The sequence below is a fragment of the Mustela nivalis genome (genome assembly GCF_964662115.1).
Source record: "Mustela nivalis genome assembly, chromosome: 8".
NCBI classification, from domain to species: domain Eukaryota; kingdom Metazoa; phylum Chordata; class Mammalia; order Carnivora; family Mustelidae; genus Mustela; species Mustela nivalis.
This window is the reverse complement of record NC_139027.1, coordinates 44,845,502-44,867,559: the sequence shown is the minus strand read 5'-3', so window position 1 is coordinate 44,867,559 and position 22,058 is coordinate 44,845,502. Positions and strand designations below refer to the sequence as shown.

At 39.2% G+C, this 22,058-nt stretch overlaps 1 protein-coding gene across 5 annotated transcripts in view; it reads left to right on the top strand.

Moving 5' to 3' along the window:
• The window catches only part of CTNNA2 (catenin alpha 2), a 1,136,651-nt gene that overhangs the window by 354,403 nt on the left and 760,190 nt on the right, over positions 1-22,058 (top strand). For all 5 annotated transcript variants that reach the window (XM_082745335.1, XM_082745334.1, XM_082745333.1 and 2 more), the window contains 2 exons: positions 6,216-6,335; positions 10,074-10,340. In XM_082745335.1, coding sequence (XP_082601461.1) covers positions 6,216-6,335; positions 10,074-10,340 — 387 coding nt within the window. The remainder of the gene's footprint in view (positions 1-6,215; positions 6,336-10,073; positions 10,341-22,058) is intronic.

Below are 22,058 nucleotides of genomic sequence, written 5' to 3'. Positions count from 1 at the left end.
CACAAGCTAATGGAACTTGCTGGAAATATGCCCTTAGGGTGTCAAGAAAAAATACTCACCAAGAGCTAGCTCACTGGGGGCATTCCACATAGCATCATCCAAGGGGGACCATGCTAAGGGAAGCTGCTGGCCACCTGGTGTTGGAGGGGCTACTTCTGCTGCAGAACCTTTGGGGAGAGCATACCAGAACCAAGGAACAAAATCTTTCTTCCTTGGTTGCCACCCAGCACTCTCTAGTAACAAGGCTCGACATCAGGCCAAATGGGAAAGGAATAATAGTTCAAAGACCTAGCCATGTTTCGGCAGAGCAGGCCAATGTGTGGCTTTGGATTTGAAAACCAGCTCAGGGAAAGAGAGTTTACTGAATGCAAAAGGGGTGCTCATGCCTTAAGGAAGGAAATGGATTCAGGTCGGACAACAGACATGAACTACAGAGAGCTTCACAAACCAAGGGAAAGAACAAAGGCATGAGAGCCAGAGAAAGGACTTGGGGTGTCGTCAGTAACATAATTGATGCTGTCTTGTTGCAGCCTGGAGAACCGGGTGGGGGAGAGGCACTGATAGAGCTGAACAGGGAGACACATGTGCCTCAGAGACCAGGATGATTTGTTTGGACTCTACATGTGGGTTATGGGCAATCATTGAGTCCTTCTAAGCATCAGAATCAGATTTGTGATTTAGATAAATAATTTTGGTAGTGATGTGAAAAAAGAATTAGAAGAGGGGTGAGTCTCAGCAAGGAGAAGGATGAAGAGACCATTGAGATTATCCAGGCCAGTGAACGAAAGGAAGCCTGGGTGACAGCAATGCCAGTGTGTATTGTGAAAGGGAGGTCAATTTTAAAGTCATTAAAGAGATCAAATGGCTAGAACCCAGAGGGTGATCAGATGGGACAAAGCTCTTATTGAATATTCATAATGAGATGGGATGGTCAGTATAATCCAAACCCTTTATAAACCTGTCTTCTTCTGGGAAACTGAGGCGTAAGAGAGAGCTGGAGAGTTGAAAGCATGAACTCTGGAGCAAACTGCCTTAGTTCAGACCCAGGCTCCCACACTCACTTGCTGGGCGTCCTTTCGGGAAACTTGGGCAACTACGTTGACCTGAATCTCTCCTCCGTAAAGTAAAAATAGGGAAAATTTCTACTGCAAAGGGCTGTTTTCTGGGATGAAATTAGGTGTATGTAAGCCATTTAGAACAGTGTCTAGTACATCTCCAAAGTGCTCGGTGACACTGACTGGTGTCATTTTTCTTGTACTAAAAATAAGTTTGGAAATATAAGCTGTATTACGGTTGTGCTTCATAAACCATGACACTTTAAGAATACGTGACACTAGCATTTAATCATTCTTGCTTTCTGACGAAATCATCTTCTTGTTAACAAGAAAACAAAATTTAATCAGGAGGGGCAGCTTATCAAGGAAGAGAATATTTAATCAAGAAGGCCAGCTTTAGGAAGCAGAGACATAAAATGTAATGATGCTGGGATCACTGTGGTCAAACCCGAGTATGTGGCTAAACAAGTAAAGTAATAAGATGCAGAATCTTACATCCATTTGTGTATTTACTTAGCCAACTACTATTTCCAAGATATTTAAAAAAAATTTTTTTTTTAAGTAGGCTCTGTGACCCGTGTAGAGCCTAATGTGGGATTTGAACTCAGTACCGTGAGATCAAGACCTGAGCTGAGATCAAGGATCAGAGGGCGCTTAACTGACTGAGCCAGGTGGCCCCAAGATAATATTTTTAATTTAGCCATAAAACCAGATTCTAATAAAAGAGTTATATATGACTTCTTAAATAGTTTCATCAATGTCACTTAAAATCCAATCAATTCACTATCCATGGTAGGACCCTGGAATGAGGTCAATCTGTCCCAGTGGAATTTAGGATCGTTACACCAATGATTTACAAGCCTGGTATGGACAGTAAATGTCAGTCGGAGAACCAGATCGCACAGTCCAGAAGGGGGGGGATCAGACTCTCAGTTCAGTACTACCCCCATCCCCAAATGCCTGCTTAACTAGTACTGAATGACTGAATGACTTCAGACTACTTTTTGCGTATGGAAGTAAATAAGTGAAATTCCAATCAGGAAAATTGGAGACTGATTTAAAGAGTTGATCTCAAATGATTTGACACAGCTGTAGACTGGCAGGCAGGCCTGCTTTAAGAATGGGGGTAGAGGCTATTTTGAACAAGCTTTGAAAGACCAAGATTTTAAGAGTTTTAAGTGACAAGCTCTGAAAATACTATCTAAATCCACTAATGAGGGAAGAAATTTTAATATCTTTTCTAGGTGTTTGAGTCTTTTCAGCTGCATAAGCTACCAATAATAAGGACAGGAATGTGTGGTTGAGCAAAGGGTCTCCCTTTGGTGTTCCTAAGGCCAGCCTGTTGAGGGAGGAGATCAGCCGGCTGCCCTGTCCAGGACTGCCACGGGTTTATAATGAGGGAAACTACGGCAGCTGCCTCTAAGGACTCCTGCTATGAGCTCACTGAAAACAACTTCCCAATCCGGAACATGGAGTCTCCCCAGCTCCCCCCTTAAAACTCTTCCCCAGGAGCACCTCTCTCCTCAGAGCCCTTGCCAGCAGCTGCCGTGTCTTCTTCACTGTGTTACTTCCCCTCTTCCCAAGGGCCCAGTCTGCAGACGTTCGTTTCTTCAAACTTAGTGGGGGGAAATATTTTTCCCTTAGCTGGACGCTATGCGGCAGGTCAGTACCCCTGTTTAAGGAGCTCCTCACTTTTTGCCAGGTACTCTGTTTGCTATTTTGTTATTTCTTTTTCTTTTATTTCCTTCATATACAGTATGCCTGATTTATCTGGGAAAAGAGAGGAAGTCTTTGGCTTCCATTTCTGTAACATACTTTGATCTAGTCAAGTTCCTGGGTTCTTTGTGTGTTGAGACTGGCTTTTTATATATTTAGAACTTAGTGCATTTAAAATTCATGAGCGTGAGAGGTTTTGTTTTCAACTTTTTGTACTTCTTGTTTAAATGATCTCTTAGTAACATGTTGGGTCTGTTTTTAAAAGTTCCATCTGAGAGTCTGTATCCTAATTAGAGCATTTAGCCCACTTATATTTATTTGATAATTGGACTTAAATTGACCATCTTCATATTTTCCATGGATATACCGTCTTATCTCCCACCGTTCTTAAAACAACCTTGTATAATATGTCGACATTATTACTTTCATTTTATTAATGAAGACGCTGAGGGTCCGAAAGGTTAAGGGGCCTACCTGGATCACAAGGCAGACAAATGACCTAGCTGGGGTTCAAATACAGGGCAGCGTGAGCTGCCTGCAGCTCCTCACACATACTGACTTATTTCTGACCCTGTGGGGACCGGGGACCAGTGAGGTGGAGAAAGCTTTTGGAAACACTGTCCCAGGCTCTTCTGTAGAAGAACTGCTTTTAAGGTGTTTGTTTGGCTTCTGGGGAGTCCCCTTCCTTTAACCCCGACACCCAGAAAGAAAATATTCTTGGCTCTGTTCAAAAATAAAAACTTGATTTTTTAATTTATTTTGACTTCTCAAAAAGTACCTGGTCACTCCCTTTCTCCATTTTTTTTTCTCTCTTTATGTCCCTTCAGCAATCTCCCCTTTTGTCTCCCCCCCCCCCATACACACATACCCCTTCAACTTTAGTTCCATTTCTTCCATTTTGGGGGGGACCTTGGACTGATGCTGAACCATGTTTCTATGTGAGACTTTCCCACTAGGTGACCTCTCCAATCCTTCAAGATTAAAATTCCAAGTAGGATAAGTCTACCTTTAATCCTTCTAGATTAAAACTCCAAGTAGGATAAGTCTACCCCATTATTGGTGTTTCTTTTTGAAAAAACTTGGCTGAATTAGAAACATAAATTCAAACCAGTGACTGGATTCTTCAAAGATCACCAAAATGTTAGGTGTAACACAACAAAATAACTCTTCCAAATTGGTCTGATTAATAATTGGTAAGAAGACTTTTTTATACATATTAGAAAACAAATCCAAGATTTAGTTCCTTCCGAGATAATTATTTTGCTCTTCTCTGGAACCAGTTTTTATGTCCTCAGGAAAGATTTACAGCTCAAATAAGCAGCAGGAACAAATTAACTGCCAAGAGCTGTCCTCTCAGTGATGCTGTTGATAGCCATGTTAAGATAATTATAAATCTATTAGAAAGTGAGACATCACTGATTTGTTGTTTTAAAGGTTTGAGATATGAGATTCTAATTAAACTATGAAAATGCTTTATATAGCCCATTCCATACCATAAAATGTGACTTGATTTGAGTCTCAAAAAAAAAAAAAAAGGCATCCTTAAAACAGTGCTTTTTTCAGTGATACTTGTTGCTTTCCTTTGAGCATTATTAGAGCCTGTCTAGGAATTGGAAAAGAAAGGACCAACACTGAGAAGTTTAATTATCATTTTATATTTTCACAATTAAGAAAAAATAGATGGAGAATTTCCATACAAGATGTGAATGGAAACTTAATTTTATGTAGAGTCTAGATTATCACCATTCTAAATTTTCATTGCTTGCTACAACTCTTTCCTTAATAATGGGTTAGCTTATTTAGTAAATTGAATGACATTATCATATCTATGGAGTAAAAGGTTTGACGATACCTATTATCACTGGTTTATATACACTATTCTCTCCCTTGACTCAGTGAAATTTGATAAGGATGTTGAATTACCTACCTTTGTGATTGTGTCAAGCTCAAACAAAGATGTATCTCCATAGCTCAGAACTATGTTCATCTCTGGCTTTTTCTAGCCATTTTAGTGGTCCTTCATATTTCTGCGTTGTCAAAATGAACTCCCTGTATGTTGTCTTTTGATTTGCTCCAGACTACAAAAGCTAATCAGAATTCTTCAGTAGACCCTGCATTTTCTGCATTTCACATTTCTGAGCTGCTGTTCTTTTTCCATTTCTTCTATCAATAGCCTGCATTAGTGAAGGCCTCTTTACTAGGCTCCCTTTTTATATAGAACTTTTGATTTTGCAAACACGTATCTGTCTTGTGCCTTGCTTGCTCAGAATTTTATTTTTGGTTATTTACTCTGATAAAATTTTTCCTATAATAATGCAGTGTAACTGACAACGATGTAGTTGGTTACTTATTAATATCTTAATTCTCATTTTGAGACCACAGGCATTAGGGTATGACCTATTGTGGAAATCTTCACCCTATACTAAAGTTAAAATCATTCTGGAGAGAAGATTTTAGTATCTACCAAAACCTCAGATCTTTTCTAAAAGATTGCTTAGTGAAATTCATAATTCAAGTCCAGGGCCTCCCTGGGAAAGTTCCGTGACACAGTTGGCAGGAATTTGGAAGCAGGATGCATCATTAGGAAAGTGTGCATGCTGTCCCTCTGCCCACCCCCATCCTACCCCAGCTGATGCCACCTGCACCTGCAACAAAACTTCAAATGCCCTTGCTTCTCCAGACTCAGCAGCTCCTCTGTCTATGGATGGCAGGGTGTAAGCTCAGGTGACAGTTAGAGCCCCCTTAGTTCCAGCTTCAGAAGTGTTGACGAGAACTGTGGGTGCAGATCCAAGTGTGCTCAAGCTTGCAGGAGTTCCTTCAGTTTTTGTGAACGCACTTCCTCCTTTGAAGGTTTCTAGAGTTTGTTTTCAAATTGCCTATTTTCTTCTTAGGTCTGCTTTTCTGTATGTTTCTACTTAAAGTTAGAAGTCTATATTCCTTTGCGCATGCGTGCTCGCGTGCACACGCGCATATACACGCATATACACGCATATACATGTATATATGCATATACACGCATATACACGCGCGCGCGCGTTGTGGGAGGGGCAAAGGCAGAGGGAACAGCAGGCTTCCTGCTCAACCGGGAGCCTGATTCAGGACTCCATCCAAGAATCCTGGGATCATAACCTGAGCCCAAGGCAGGTGCTTAGCCAACTGAGCCATCCAGGCATCCGTGAAGTCTGTAATCCTTATCAGAATCATAACCCAGTAAAATACAGTCAATATAGTTCTAATGCTCCAAGCCTTCTGCAGTTACCTCTCAGATACAAAATATTCGGTGTATTGTGAACAAATATTCTTGTTTTAAATGCTTATTAGGGGTACTTTTCTTCTATTTTACTTCATTGTTAATTGTTAATTTTTTTTTAAAAAATGACCATTTCTAACGTGTTTAATATATCCATTCTTTCCATTTATAAATATTGTTTCTTATTATCTCAGGTGGAAGAGGCCCTAGAAGCTGTCAAAAATGCTACAAATGAGCAAGACCTCGCAAACCGCTTTAAAGAGTTTGGGAAAGAAATGGTGAAACTTAACTACGTAGCAGCAAGAAGACAACAGGTGGGAGAAGTTTTTTTGGAAATGCTAGGGGAGACAATGCTTGTCTAAGTAACCTCCTAGCTTGATAGGCCTGACCAACAGATCAGCCTCATCTGGTGGTGATCAAGTTCCAAATGCCCCCAGAACCTGTGATCCACAGGGGCTGCCTCCTACAATGGGCTGGTTTTCATACCACTGTGGGCCCTGGGGGACTCTCTCAGCCCTGCCTACCTAGAGTAGGTCACGGGCCTTCTGCTTGACTGGTGGGAACCATTCTAAGCTTTTTTCTAGTACAGAAAAAGCTCCCCAGTTGAAATATCAAACTTTGGTGTGGTGTTATGGATGCCGTTTGGACACCACTCCTTTACTTGCCCTCACTTTTTATTTCCTAGCCCTAAAGACACCACCATGCATATGCAGAGCCAGAATGTGCAGCATGTTGAAACCTTTCTGAAAGACAGGAAGACAATGTAAAGAAAATCAAGGAAAGGCAGAGAGAAAGGGGCAGGGTATGGGATAACACAGGTGAGTTACTTTGATGTAGGTGGCTCACAGGAGATACTGTGTCTCCCTTTGTCTTGAGATAGCACCCCTAATTTTAGCCAGGCCTACTCATTGAGTACCATTAGACTTTTGTTCTCAAGATGTGCATTTTTATTTTTTTTTCCCCCTAGAAAAACCTCTCCAAATGTGGAGGGGTTGATTAAAATCCTTTCCACCCAACCTCTTGACTGCTCCTAGAATTCAACATTTGGGGCAATTCCTAGTGCCTTAAGATTATGACCGACAAGAAAGTTCCACTCAACAGACGTGTGTTGAGTGTTCATCTGTGCCATGCTGAAGGAATGCTGATATTATAAACTCGGTTAAGATCTAGTTCCTGCCCCTAAAGTGCTTACAGTATTCCTTGTGTGAGAGGCATACACATATGTGATGTTAGATTACATGATGATATTGTAATTAGTAAAATTCAAGTGGACTTTGTGTAAGATTCTGAAGTATAAGATGGGTAGGAGTGAAGTTACTCTGAAGCACAAATGTGACATCAAAAAGCTACCTAGCTTATTTAAACCACTGAAGGAAAAAAAAAAAAAAGACATTGAATCTTGACCTTAGTGAACCAAAGGGGCAGTTGGCAAGAAAGATAGGGGTCAGGACATCCAGAGTCTTAGAAAATTTTTGTTTTTTATTATAAGTGGGTAGATAGTAGCTCAGTAGTTCAAAATTTGGTATCAGGGTCTCAAACTTCCATTTTAGTATTTTTTGATATGTTGAACACAAGGGAGTAAGGAGGAGAGAAAATCTGTATTGGGGAGGGGCTGATGTCTAGGTGAAAGATGGTCTTAGTGAGTTGGTAGTGATAGGAATGGAGAAGATTACAAAGAATGAAAGTTAATTTTTAAAATAGAGCTCTGAGGATCTGATGTTAAATTGGATATGTCAGGTTAGGGAGTGACCGCAACCAGTTGAGTTCTAAGGTTCTGGTTTGAGCAAATGGGTAGATGGTGGTGAATTTATAGAGATGGAAAAGACTGAGTCAGTTGGGTATAGAAATTAAAATTTCATATTCAGACATACTGATTTTTGAGATGTTTGTGAGCTCTCCATGTAAAAATGTCAGATAGAAGAGACATGTGGGTTGGAGATGAAAAACTAGTCATCAGCGTAGATATATCTGGGTATTAAAATCTATGGAAGGGTATGAGCTATTTATGAGAATGTCCATCCATATCACTTATTTCATTAATACCTTGATTTTAATTAATTGCTAGACTCTTTCAAGAAAATTTAGAAAAAATAGTAGAATTGGAAGAAATGCATATAAAAATGCATATAACACCCAACCACCCAAGAAAAAAAAAATGGTGCAATTTTAGTATATTGCCTTTCAGTTATTTATCTTCATATTTTAACATATTTATAATCCTAATTTACATACAGGTATGTATGTTGTGTTGTGCTTTTTCATTTATAAACATTATCCATATTGTTTGATGAAGGTGAATTATAATATCCACAGAGTCTATCAAGAACTTCAGTCATTTACTTAACCAATTCATAATTCAACATTTAGATTGCAGCTTTGTTTTTGTTTTAGGTTATTAAAGAATGTGTCCTCAAATATTTTTATGTGGAGAACCCCCCCCTTCCATTTCTCACTTCCACATTTAGATTTTTCTTTTATTAGTATAAAGTAACATCTAACTTCTAGACCACTCTTCTGGAGATTAAAAAGGCCCTTTATAACTACTCAGGAGAAACCTTCTACTTTCAATGCCTAGCTTATTGCCCGGCCTAGAGAATACACTCAGGTGTTGGTTACCTATTTGTGTTCATGTTGAGGGCTAAAAATAAATAACCCCATATTAGAAATCCTGTTGGCTGGCATAAATTTGTCAGTCCATAAGCAAAAGAGGATAGATGGTTCACTTAATTATTACTATCAGTTTACCTGACAATCCTAGATAAAATATAATGTGCTTGTCTCAGAATTATTTTTTTTTAAAGATTTTAGTTATTTGTCAGAGATAGAAAGGGAAAGAGAGTGAGCACAGGCAGACAGAATGGCAGGCAGAGGCAGAGGGAGAAGCAGGCTCACGGCTGAGCAAGGAGCCCGATGTGGGACTCGATCCCAGGACGCTGGGATCATGACCTGAGCCGAAGGCAGCTGCTTAACCAACCGAGCCACCCAGGCATCCCTGTCTTAGAATTATTTTGACCAATAAAAGAGAAGATTTCATTATTGCCAAGTCATTTATATATGATGTACCAAGTGAACAAATAGACATTGAACCCTAGTGGTTCAAGTAACCTTTAATGATGTTTTGAAGATTTGGGGGTATGGGGGAATCTCTCTGCGATCCTCAGCTGGCAATCCTACATGGTCTCAGAGAGCTGCATTGCCTTTAACATTTCCGTAAATGATGTGAACATTTTCTTAACAATACTCTTTAAAGCTGAAGATCAAGAAACTCCCCAGTGGTGGTATTTTGACAGCCAAAACTATGAAGACAAATCATCTTTGATCTATTCTTAGTCACTAAACTCAAAGATTGAGCTGCCATTAAGAGTAGCTTGAAAAAAAAAAAAAGAAAGAAAGAAAGAACCCTATTCCAGAAATGATAATGCAGTGACAGTGATAGACAAAGCAAAACTCAGAAAGGTCTGATTGCCCATGTCTGTAATCGTAATTGAATATGGAGGCAAGCATTATCAGAAGACTGAAGTTTGAGTTTTCCTTCTGCTGCTTGTGAACTCTAATCCATGCAAGCTACTGACTGTCCATAGCTTGGTTTTTACATTTTTCCCAGCAATATTTTGAGTGCCTTTTAGGGGCCAAACACTGCTAAGGAGTGAAGAGCCTCTAAGTAAGATAGACAAGGCTTCCTGCTCTTACTAGACACAATATATGAGGGAAACATCTTGAAGTAAATACAGTAAAGTTTAATAAATGTTGATAGGAGGGGATAGGGGCTTATGGGAGCAGATAGAAGGGGGCATAGCTTAGCAGGATGGAGTACGTTCCAGGAGGATCGGCCATGTCTGGTGAAAGGGTAGGTGGAAGAGGAGTGCTCAGGCATTTCATACAGAAAGAACATTATATGCAAAGTCCCGGTGGCTAGAGCGAGGACAGGGGAGAATATAGATTCTAAAATTCAGTAGGGTTTATGAAATTGAGTCTGGGACTCTAAGTTCTAGAACAAATGCTTCTGCGGAAACCTTCATGAATGTACCATGTTTCCTGTTTTGTGTACACAGGAGCTGAAGGACCCTCACTGTCGGGATGAGATGGCGGCCGCCCGAGGGGCTCTGAAGAAGAACGCTACAATGCTGTACACAGCCTCCCAAGCATTTCTCCGCCACCCGGATGTTGCTGCCACAAGAGCCAACCGAGATTATGTGTTTAAACAAGTCCAGGAGGCCATTGCTGGCATCTCCAATGCTGCTCAAGCTACCTCGCCCACCGATGAAGCCAAAGGCCACACGGGCATCGGCGAGCTGGCTGCAGCTCTCAATGAGTTTGATGTGAGTATCAATGTGTCTGATTTGATGTGAATATCAATGTATTTGATGTGTGCATCAGCGATGCACACAGAGGGGTACACACCTGGATTGAAAGAAATGATTTGGGGTTGCAGGGCCACAATAGTATACCTGGATTTACCCCTCTGGGAGGCTTGTGCTAATGAGGTAAACTATATAATGTGTTTGTTATTAGGAATGCAGCATAGTGGCAGAGCCTAGTTTCCTTACATTTAAAGGATCTAACAACAGTGTTTGAGAGGAGCTGATTTGATGCAAGCAGAAACCCTGTAAGCTGTTAGTTTCCTATCCCACTGGCTATTTTAGGGATAGTTCATCATTTGGAAGGTTCTTTATTTTTAAAGGGGCGAATGTCATAGGCAGTATAGGTATTCACTGCCTCTGTGTTGCCCCTGGGTGAAGAACTACCCTCCATGTCTTCATTTTAAATCAGTGACAAACTCTGTTGCCCCCTGATCCTGCATGGGATCCCTGACTTCCTTGAATCAGCTCCTCTGGGTAGCACCTGTGTTGGACCCACGAATGACCCACATCCTGCACCTGCTACTTCTGAGGGGTGTGTCCCAGTGAGGGAAGTAATGGGAGGATGGCATCAAAGTGAGTAAGAGGGATGCTTGTAATCAAAGACCGCAGGATGACAGCCCTCACTTTCCTTGGGTCAGAATATGGGTTCACCTAGGGGAAGCTGGAAGTCATCTGAGTTCCTCCTGTGTTCAGTGTGAGAGCCTACATGTGTTGGAGGGCTACCAAGATTTAAAATAAGCTGTATCTGTTTTCAAGGGTTCTCTTTTCCTGTAAGGAGATGGGAGAAGTAGAATGTATTAAATACCTTTTAAGTGATAAAACACGATATTATAGGAATTCATAAAAGAAAAATAGGTTACTTAACAGCTGTGGAGAAAGATGATGAGCTTGCTTTTGGATCTGTTGACGTGAATTTTTGACAGGGGATGACTGGCTGGGAACGAGGATCAGGAACAAAGCAGTGATTGCTGAAGACATAAAACTGTGAGATACAATGGAGGGAAAATTATAACACTTCAGATAGCCATTCACAGTTTTCACAGGGGTCTGTCCTCTTCTATTTTTTGTTAGCCAAAATATCCATCGCTTAGACTGCATACTGTTTCCTAGGGTTTTTTGGTGAATCATGGAAAAACAGATCCTGTTGACAAAAATGAACAATTTGGTGGCCTTATTTTATTTCTTAATTTATTTCCTTATAAATGTTAGAAACAATCCTGATACAGTTGTAGAGGACCAAAAAAAAGCACTGAGTGGTACTTTTTGTACTTTTGATTTTTGGTTTGTTTTGTGCTTAGGTTATACAATAGAGTTGTACTTCTTGGTAAATGATGTCATGATCCTGGGTAGGAAAACTGTTGACTCTTAAGTTTTATAATGTTCAGACAATTCTGATAAAAATTGGGCGTTCTTTTACAACTCGATGGAGTAATGGTACAAGTTTCTTTTTGGAATAAGAATAAAGAAGCCCAAGTTTTAAGGAAATGAAAATGCACAGGTGAAGTACTCAGATATTTAAAACATTATAATGCTACATTAATTTTAAAAGTGTGCATTAGAAGTGCTGTGAAGTGTGTAAACCTGGTGATTCACAGACCTGTACCCCTGGGGATAAAAATATGTTTATACAAAATAAAAAATTATATATATAAAAAAGTGTGCATTAGACTAAAAAATGCCTCGTCAGTTAAACAGAATAGAAAATTGCAAAACTATCTCAAATACAGAATTACTTTATGAAATGGTACTTTTTAAAAAATGCGTTAATAGGTAGATTATGTAGTCAGATTTTGACCCAACTGCATTTTTATAATCCTATTTTATAATCAAAAAGTAAATAAAACCTGTGGAGCTAGATAGAGTAGAAGCATAGTATACAGAGAACTCCCTTGAAATATAGACCCTTCTGCTGCTGCCACCTTCTGCTCAAGTGTGATAGCTTCCTGATCTCTTTGACTCCAGACTTTTCATTGAAAGGAGCTTCTGCCCAAAATGAATTTAACAACTGAGGCATCATTGTAGTAATACAAAAGGCTTTGGACTCATAAAACTTAAGGCCATGTGGGGAAAATCTGTTAACAGAGTCTGTTGACATATAATAAACGTTCAACGGTGATATTTTTGTTTTTAACTGTAGTGATATGCTGGACAAACATGGCTCTGGGAAGTTAATACATGAATTTTTTTTTAATAGAACATGGCATATTAACTCATCACTATATTAATTTACAACTAATATTTATTACATTAAGTATGTTAGCTAATTATATATTAGCTAAATATATGAACCAAGTAATATTTCATTATTAAATGTGTATGGGTTCTCACGCTATATAAATTGCATAAAACATTATCTAATGTATAAAATTTTATTTCTCAGAGGTTGATAAAAATCAACTTGTGGAGCCATGTAAATTGGTAATTTATAGATAGTAATTCCATTTGGTGTGATTCTCTAAAAATTAAGTTAATGAAATTTCAGTACTTTATTAAACATAGTAAATATTACTTATAAATATCACTGAGTATGACAAGGTACAAGGTAAGTAACCAATTGTAGATTTTCTATCACCTGACACCAACAAATCTACATAGTCCTTAATGATACTTGAAATTCTCTCACTAAAAAAATAATGTCTCCTTCTCTTTGTAACAGAATTATACATTTCTGTTCTATGGTTACATAATGAATACGTTGGTATTTTTTTATTCCCCAGGCAGATTGACTTGAAATTGCTTTAGAATTCAGACATCTGTCTTGAATGCTCAGTGCTATTCTCAGATATTAAACAAATCGATACCACACTGGGTGGGAAAACTCATTCAAACTTTCTGTGACTTATTTTTCTGGCAATATCCCTTCCTGATGCTTAGTTTAATGGTTTACCAATGTGATGGAGATTTTAACAAGTAAAGTGTGTTTTGAGATCCTGAAGTTAAAGGAACTGTAGAAATATACAATTTCATCATCAGGATGACAAGCATGCTCTAATGTTGAATTTGAAACACACTTCATATTCGTCGTCAGTGTGCCAAACTGAGTTTAATGGGAGGTTGGATGCAGAAGTGACTTAAAGTGTGATAGTTGACTAAGAACAAGGTAAAAATTAGCATTTTTACATTATCTAAAATTACAGGACTGATTTTCTGTCTGGGTACTTAGAATTATGGCTCAGTGCATGGTGACCTATTTTCTGGCACTCTTCTTCTGCCTACATGAAGAGTTGATGTAGTGATTTCTGAAGCAAGAGAATGAATTAAAAAAAACCACAGTATTTTTAACAACTTAAAACTGTCAAGAGTCTCTAATGATAAAACAGCAAAAAGAAAATGATTGCTAATCAATGGAAAAATCAACCTCCATTTAAAATGTGGCAGCTTGAGGTGGTTAATTTTATCTGGTGAAACTACTAAGGAATACTAAAAAGAATTTGTAAAAAATATAATGACTACTCAGAAGTAAATCCTATTATAATGTCAGTTTTGACTGCCAGAAAATTTAAGAGTAGGAAAGGAAAATTAAAAATTATTCCTACAGAATTTCTGTTTAAAGAGAACATACACTGTATCTTGTTTTTTGAATCTACTTTTGTAAAAGAAGATGCTTTAGAAAAATAGACAATAACATCATTCATAACCCAGTCTTTATAATTGATAACCCTTTCTCTTTTAATTTTTTTATTTTCTCGGGGTGCCTGGGTGGCTCAGTGGGTTAAAGCCTCTGCCTTCAGCTCGGGTCATGATCCCAGGGTCCTGGGATCAAGCCCCGCACCGGGCTGTCTGCTCAGCATAATGCCTACTTCCCCCACCCCCCCCCTCTCTCTGCCTGCTTCTCTGCCTACGTGTGATCTCTGTCTGGGACCCAGTCCCAGGACCCTGGGATCAAGACCTGAGCCGAAGGCAGAAGCTTAACCTCCCTTTTGTTTTCTCTTAAATCAGATCATAAACAGTATCTCAAACTCCTCTAACTTTAAGTTTTGCCCATTTGCTTGATTAGTAATTCTTTTTTTGTATACATTTATTTTTTTCTCCACTTGTTCCATCTTCTCAGCCTGTAGAAAAACGTATTTTGGTTCTACAGCCTAGAAAGAGAATAAAGCATAAGGCTAGCATATTTACTATTTTCTCATATTTTACTGTTTTGAGTTTGAGTTTGAGTTCTTTAAGATTCCAGTCCTTGCTTGTATGTCTTGGCTGCCATTAGCTCTTACCTCTTTGAGCCTTGTACTCTAACCTCTACTCCTGCCCCTCCTTTGTAACACTGTGTCTGAGTTTGTAACAAGGACCCCGAAATATCTATGTGTTTTTATTTTCTAGTTCTCAACTGTTTCAACTTTGGAATGTGGGGGGGATCTTAATAGTATTAAACGTACCTTTTTTTGATTTGTATTCAAATTTGCAAGATTTAAACACCTGTACTTGAAGACTAGGACAGTCTGGCCTCAGCCACAGTGAGCTGAAATGTCACCATGACCTACCAACTCTACATAAATTGTCCTTTCTATTTCTACCAGATTTTTTTCATACCCTCCTTCCTCTAGTTTGTTTTCTTCCTCTCCCTCATATCTTCATATCCATATACACATGGATACACATATCCCACATATCCACCCCTGCTTCTTTCTCTTTAAATAGATTTCCTTGATCTAATTTTAATTCTCACACTGATCTAGTATTCAGTGGATAGACGTTTTGGAGGGTTAGCAGAAGGCACAATGGGCTATCTGCATCACAGGCCAATAGGATAGCAAGACACTGTGTCCATCTGACATGGTTAGAGGGTCTAGGCTAACTTCAATAAGGGGAGAATTATCTGCTGGAGAGCATCTCTATGCTACAGTGGTCACAGCCCTAAGGCTTTTCAAGTATGTGCTTGTTTCAGGTGTACCCAGATGTTCTAGAAGCTCTAGTTGGAAGAACCTGGTTAAGAAACAGGAATTCAGCTGGTAACTCATCTCCTAGCAAGACTCCAGCCCATTTCTGGGACATAGAGGTTTCTGGACACCCAAGAGTAAGAACAATCTGGGTGTAGGGTTTAGAATCCAGGATTGGAATTCAAGCCCAGTGGAGAGCTAGAGTGCTTGACAGGCATCTTAGGTATGAAGCCCAAATCCATGACCTCAGATCGAGGCTGCAGGAATCTGAAGAAGTAGAGTTTTTCAACTGACACTTTCCTCCAAATATCATCTGACACCGTTAGATAGGGAGATTAATTCTTAGAAGGGCCTGTTGAAGCTCTGGTCCCTTAAGGAACCTCAAACCAGAATTCTGGCTGGCTCAGGGATTCTTAAGTGTTATGATCTCTCCAACAACAGGCAAGAAGGAATGCCTACTTGGAGACATATATTTCCACAGAGCATCTTGTGAATTCCTTCCCAGTTTTAACTCTCCCTTTTGCTGCGGAAATCAACGTAGTTATCAGAGAGGCTTATTCCAGATCTCCTCTCCTTTTACATTCTATAAAGTCATTCTGACTACAGACATCTGGGAGCACCCATGTTAGGTTATGAAAAGGGTAAGTTTCCTGTGTATTACTTTAGAGTGAGGACAGAAAAGAGAGGAGAAAGCCCTGACAAAATACTGTAAACATACTGATGAGGAAAATGCAAGATGTAGTTTATGTCCTAAAGCAATTAGCAAGCGGGAGGCCAAATTCATAAAAATGAAAGCCAGTAAGCAGAACCAGATAGCTTCGGGAAAACAATTTTGGATTCCTAATTCAGGTACTAAAAAGATGGAGCAAACACATTCAGCAACTTTTTGCCTTTCTGAGTTCATGCCAGTATTTTTGAAGGCTTAACATCTGCACAGTTGTTATGTCTGTTCTTTAATATTGTATTGGTATTTTTTTAACGTAAAATCTATGCCCAACATGGGACTTGAACTCACAACCCCAAGAACAAGAATCACAGGCACCCCATCAATACTCTTTAATAATCGCCACCATGTTCCTAAGAAATGGTTCCCATTTAATGGCCTTTAGAAGTATCCCAGGACTTGGGAAGAGCCCAGGAGTTGGATTGTGGTATATGGTGGCTACTCCAAGCTCTGTAAATTTCTAGAAATGTGTGACCTGGGGTTGCTGAGATAGTATCTCTAAGCCTGGGAGTAAGGTCTAGCTGCTGGATAGCTAAGATCCATTAAGAGCTTACAGTATGCCAAGTGAGATAAAAGAATGTAGGACTGCAAAGCATAAGGGAGACATGCTGTGTGAACAGGTTTAGTCACTGTAATGCATAAATGATGTGGTATGCACTACATATATAGTATGTACCTAACCTTCTGAGTGTGTATCTGTTGGGGTGTGGGTAAAATTAGGGATGGTGAAATCCTGGAAGAGTTCCTGGAGGAGGTGGTGCATGAGTAGGAATTACCATGCTCAAGTGTGAATGAGGGTGTTTCTCAGAACATCTTTCCATGCAGAGGCAGCCTTCAGAAAAATACCCCATTCTGGAACCCAGGGAATGAGGAGAAATCTGGCTAAGTGGCTAAGCTGGTGGCAGATCCTGGAGAGCTTTGTGGGCCTTGCAGGGGGCTGAGTTTGACCTAAGAGGCTTAAGAAGTTGCTGGTGCTCTAGGCAGGGGCCTGGGTGGTCACATTTGTGTTCCAGTTTCCCTGGGGCTGCGGGATGGAGAAAATGGATTCTGAAGGGGCAAAGCTACCATGCAATGGGAGTGGTTAAGATGAGAGGCTATCAAGGTCCTAAGTCTCTTGTTGGAGTAGGCTTGGGAAGAGTGGATGGTTCGGAGAGTCCACAGTCCTTGAGGCCTGTACTTTTCATGTATAAAAAGTGAACGTTTTATACAGTAAATGTAAGTTAATTAAAAACACCAGACATTTTTCTAATTTCAATTATGGAATCTTAAGGAGTTTCAGTTATTTGTGGGATATTTGATTTTTTGCATGATCTAACTTCCTTGTGCTGTTTTTCCCCCTAGCCCTTAATTCACGTATATTACTGAACAGTATGATTATTAAAAGCCTAGTAATTAGTGCAGATACATGTTTTCAACATCTAAATCTAAATTCTATATCTAAGGTTTTTCTAACTTAGTTTATTTATGTGTAATTGAGCTTTCATTAGTATGTGTTTACTAACTCTCACTTCTTAAATTCTTAGACACACTTAAAAAAAAATTAGAGATGGGTTTTCCCATCTGATAGGATATCGTATCAATGACTAGAGGTTAGTAAGGTCCAGAGATTCTCAGCTTTTCTCCACATATTGTCCCAAAAGAATGCTTTTATATTTTTCTGCTCTTTTCTGCTCCAGCAAATTAAACTAATCGAAATGCCCTTTTAAGCCTTTTAGCTTGAAACCTGCATGGTCTTATAGCATTCTTTATCATACACTGACATCTGGTGGCCAAATAGAACACTAAGAACATTCCAGTGGGTTTCTGTATGTCTGTAAACTAAGGCAACCTGAAACCAAGCTGTGGGCCCAGCCAGACTTGGGATATTAATATGGACAGAGTATAGACCGCCTTCAGAGAATTTTGTCAGCTTAAGGCACTTTTTTTTTTTAAGATTTTATTTATTTATTTGACAGAGAGAAATCACAAGTAGATGGAGAGGCAGGCAGAGAGAGAGAGAGAGGGAAGCAGGCTCCCTGCTGAGCAGAGAGCCCGATGCGGGACTCGATCCCAGGACCCTGAGATCATGACCTGAGCCGAAGGCAGCGGCTTAACCCACTGAGCCACCCAGGCGCCCCACACTTTTTTTTTTTTTAATTAAGAATTTTTACTTATTTGAGAGAGAGGGAGAGAGAGGAACAAGACTCCCCACAGAGCAGGGAGCCAGATGCAGGTCTGGATCCCAGGGCCCTGGAGTTATAAACGCTTAACAGACTGAGCCGCCGGCATCTCAACAAGCAGTTTTAATTTCTTAAGGTGTTATAAACCTAGGAATGTTTTCAATAGTATCATTTACCTTTTTATCATTTTTTGAAATAGTTACTTCAAAGGAAATACCCCAAGACCATTTAATTTTCTCTTCTACATTTCAATTACAGAGTTATAAAAAAAATCATCGAGCAAAAAAACAATAGGATTTGAAATATTTGAAAGTTGCAATTCAAATCCTTATTTGTCTCCCTGTTGTCTTTAATTAAGGTTATTTTCAAACTTGTTTTCATAAGAGATGTCATAATCTATATTTTTTACCCTGAGAATAATTTTCTTTGAGAAATTGAGTATATTGGCAGATTCTTTGCAACTGAGCTCACCTTTATTTCAAATAATTAGTACTAAATGCAACTGATTATTGATGTAATGGATCATCATATTCTAAATTCTAGATCATAGTCTAAACATATAATGGCAAATATCATTTAATCACTTAATTATTAGTCATACTTTAAAATTTGGGATCCAAATGAATTCTATCTAGTGAACTGTTTAAGGCTAAAAAATCTAGATTAAAATACTGATCTCCTGGAGCACCTGAGTGTTACAGTTGATTGACTGTCCAACTCTTGATTTTGGCTCAGGTCATGATCTTAGTAGTCAAGCACAGAGCCTGCTTGAGCTTCTCTCTCACTCTGCCCCTCCCCCTGCCTGCTGTCTCTCTCAAACAAATCAAATCTTTAAGAAATTAAGAAAGTAAAATTTTAATCTCCTCAGTCTTAGTTTCTTTAATGATTTCTTACATTAGAAGTCCCTTTCTTAGCCCTTCAGCATTTTCCTTTCTTTTTCACATGCTCCCCATGTTACAGTACTAGGATGCATTCAGTCCTCCTTTATAGGATTTGGTTTGATTCCACAGCGAAGTAAACTCATGCACTCATGCCCAGCGACACTAACAATTCCTGCCACTCCCCCTAAAAACACTGATTTTGATTTCTTATTACCCAAACTCCTTAATCTACACCCTGAACTTCTCCAGCAGTATTTTCTGGAAAATTAAAGCTATTGAATCCCATTGTTCATTTCTTCCAAATATTCTCTGGTGCTGTTTTGTTTTTTTGTCATTGTTGTTTTTTTGTTTTGTTTTGTTCTTTTTTTTTTTTTTTCATACATCCATTCAACCAAGGCTGAAGGGAATTGGTTACCCACAGATGTGTGTGTGGTGGTAAAATTGTCAGGCATCTCGCATCACTGGAGGCATGACTGGGTCCCATGCTGGTCATCTTAGTTATAGTGGTCGTACTTGTGGACTGTGGAATAGCACAGTATAGGACAAACAGAACAAGTTTGTGTTTGAATCTGACCATACACCTCTTCCCTCTAGGTCTTCCTTTCTTCATCTATAAAATGGGGTAATGTTGACTCATCAAGCTGGAGATAATAGTTGAGATGAACATTTTTAGGTATCTCTACCTTGGTAGGCACTCATAAATGCTAGTTGTCTTTTTCTCTTACCTCTCTTTTAACAGAAGGATCAAACACATATGTCCCATCCCAAGTTAGTGTTGAAACTATTCCCTAGGAAAGGCTTAGGGAACAGTTCCTGATTGAAAAGTTGTTAATATCTCTGGACAGTAGCTACAGATGGAATAATGCCATTTGCACTACCCTTGGTCCCATCCACACCCCAATACACAATACCCTCCAAGGAAGGTCTGGCCAAAACATTAGCACTCATGAGAAAAAGGCAATTCTACATTCTTGAAGAAAATTCTGAGCATAGATTCAATTGCCACCTGGCCCAAGAATGAATTTCTTGTTGAAGTATAGTTGGCAAAAAATGTTGTAGTAGTATCAAGTGCACAACGTAATGATTCAACAGTCCTATACTTTATACTGAGCTCACCACAGTAAGTGTAGTCACCAGCCGTCACCATACAACGTTATTGTAGTATCGTTGACTGCCCTCCCTGTTGCTGTACTTCTCATGCTTGTGACAGTGTTGGGAATTGGAACCTCTTGATTCGCTTTAGCTATTAGGCCATTCCCAACCCCACACACACCCCTGCCCCCCCCCACGACCCCCTACCCCGCTGCCTCTGGCAGGCACCAGTACTCTTTATTTAGGAGCCTGTTTATGGTTTGGTTTGTTTTTTAGATACCACGTTTAAGCGAAATCATTTGATATTTTTCTTTCTCTGCCCGATTTTTTTTCACTTAGCATAACACCCTCTATATTTACCTGTGTTGCAAATGACAGGATCTCATTCTTTTTTATGGTGGAGTTGTATTCTAGATGTGTGTGTGTGTGTGTGTATGTGTGTGTGTGTGTAAACATATACATACACACTGCATCTTCTCTATCCATCTATTGACAGACATTTAGGTTGCTTCCATATTTTGGCCATTGTAAATGCTGTAGTGAATATAAGTGTGCACATATTATGTCAGATGAGTATTCCTGTTTTCTTTGGCTAAGTACTCAGTAGTAGAATTAATGAGTAGTAGAATTAATGATCATATGGTATTTCTATGTTTAATTTTCTGAGGAACTTCCATAGTGTTTTCCACAGTGGTTGCACTAATTTACATTCCCACCAACAGTGTGCAAGGGTTCTCTTGTCTCCAAGGATGAATTTTAAAGAGAGAAATCATAAGTCCAGTGCTAACACCAAGGAATGTTAGCCTCTCCATTGTGTTATTTAGGAAATTTCATTGCTTCTGATGTGGCGAAATACACTTTTAACTTCCATTAAATATTAGATTTATTCAGGTTTGGTAGTCTCTAGTACACTGAGAAAGAAAAAGAGTGGCTGACAGAAAGGGGTAGGGTTGGAGGATGAAATGACATAGATACATCCTCCTTAAGCCACGAACCACAATGTAAAGGAATTTATAATTACTTTGTAACAGCATGTTCTACTCAAGTGGTATCTTTCTACCATAGTTAATTAGCAAGACATGACACTTGTTTTAAAAAGCCTAATACAAAAGATAAGGAAAAGACTCTGAAAAGACATTGTTAATTCCTACATTTAATGTTCAGCTTTTCTGTCACTAATATTCTCTCGAAAACCTCCAGGATTAAATCCCTCATTTGTGATGACGAGCAGGATGGATCCAGATCCCTAGAGTAGAACATGCACTTCTAAATTAGAGGGGATTTCTGATACTTAGATGATGCAGAAAATTGAAGATTACTGATCGTCTCCTTTTGTTGCCAAGTTCATATAACCCAATTCATGAATGCAGAAAGTGATTTCCAGAGAACCCTTTTAGTACAGAATAACACCAATAATTATTCTCATAGCCAAACTGCAGATACGAGTCTTTCCATTTCACTGGTATTGGCCAAGAATGGTACAGGAAGTGCTAGCCTCTCCATCTCTGTTAAGCCCCCAAAGATCCCCCCACATAATGGTGTGGTCTAAGTAGAAGAACATGCTGCTTGCTCTGCAGATGTTACTTCAAGATCGGTCCTGTCTTACTCCTTCTCTTACTAGTTTGCCGCTCCTACAATTATCCTATGAAGACATTCTGGAGCCGAACCGCTTGTCTCCCAGGCCTGAGCTTTAGTTGATCCTCTGAAAGGATCAGACACATATGTGGATCCGTCTGTTTGAAATGTGTTCCTGTCACCTTCTGTAACCTCCATCACACTTAAGTTTATCCTGATCACTGTGGGCTACTAAGCTGGTCATCATTTGCTCTTATTTTCTTTTCCATTTTTTTTCTCTCTCAGTTTTGGCATATGTTTAGAAATTTTACAGATAAGCTTTCACAATCACATATTTTATATATTGTACGTTACTTTTTCTATATAAGAGA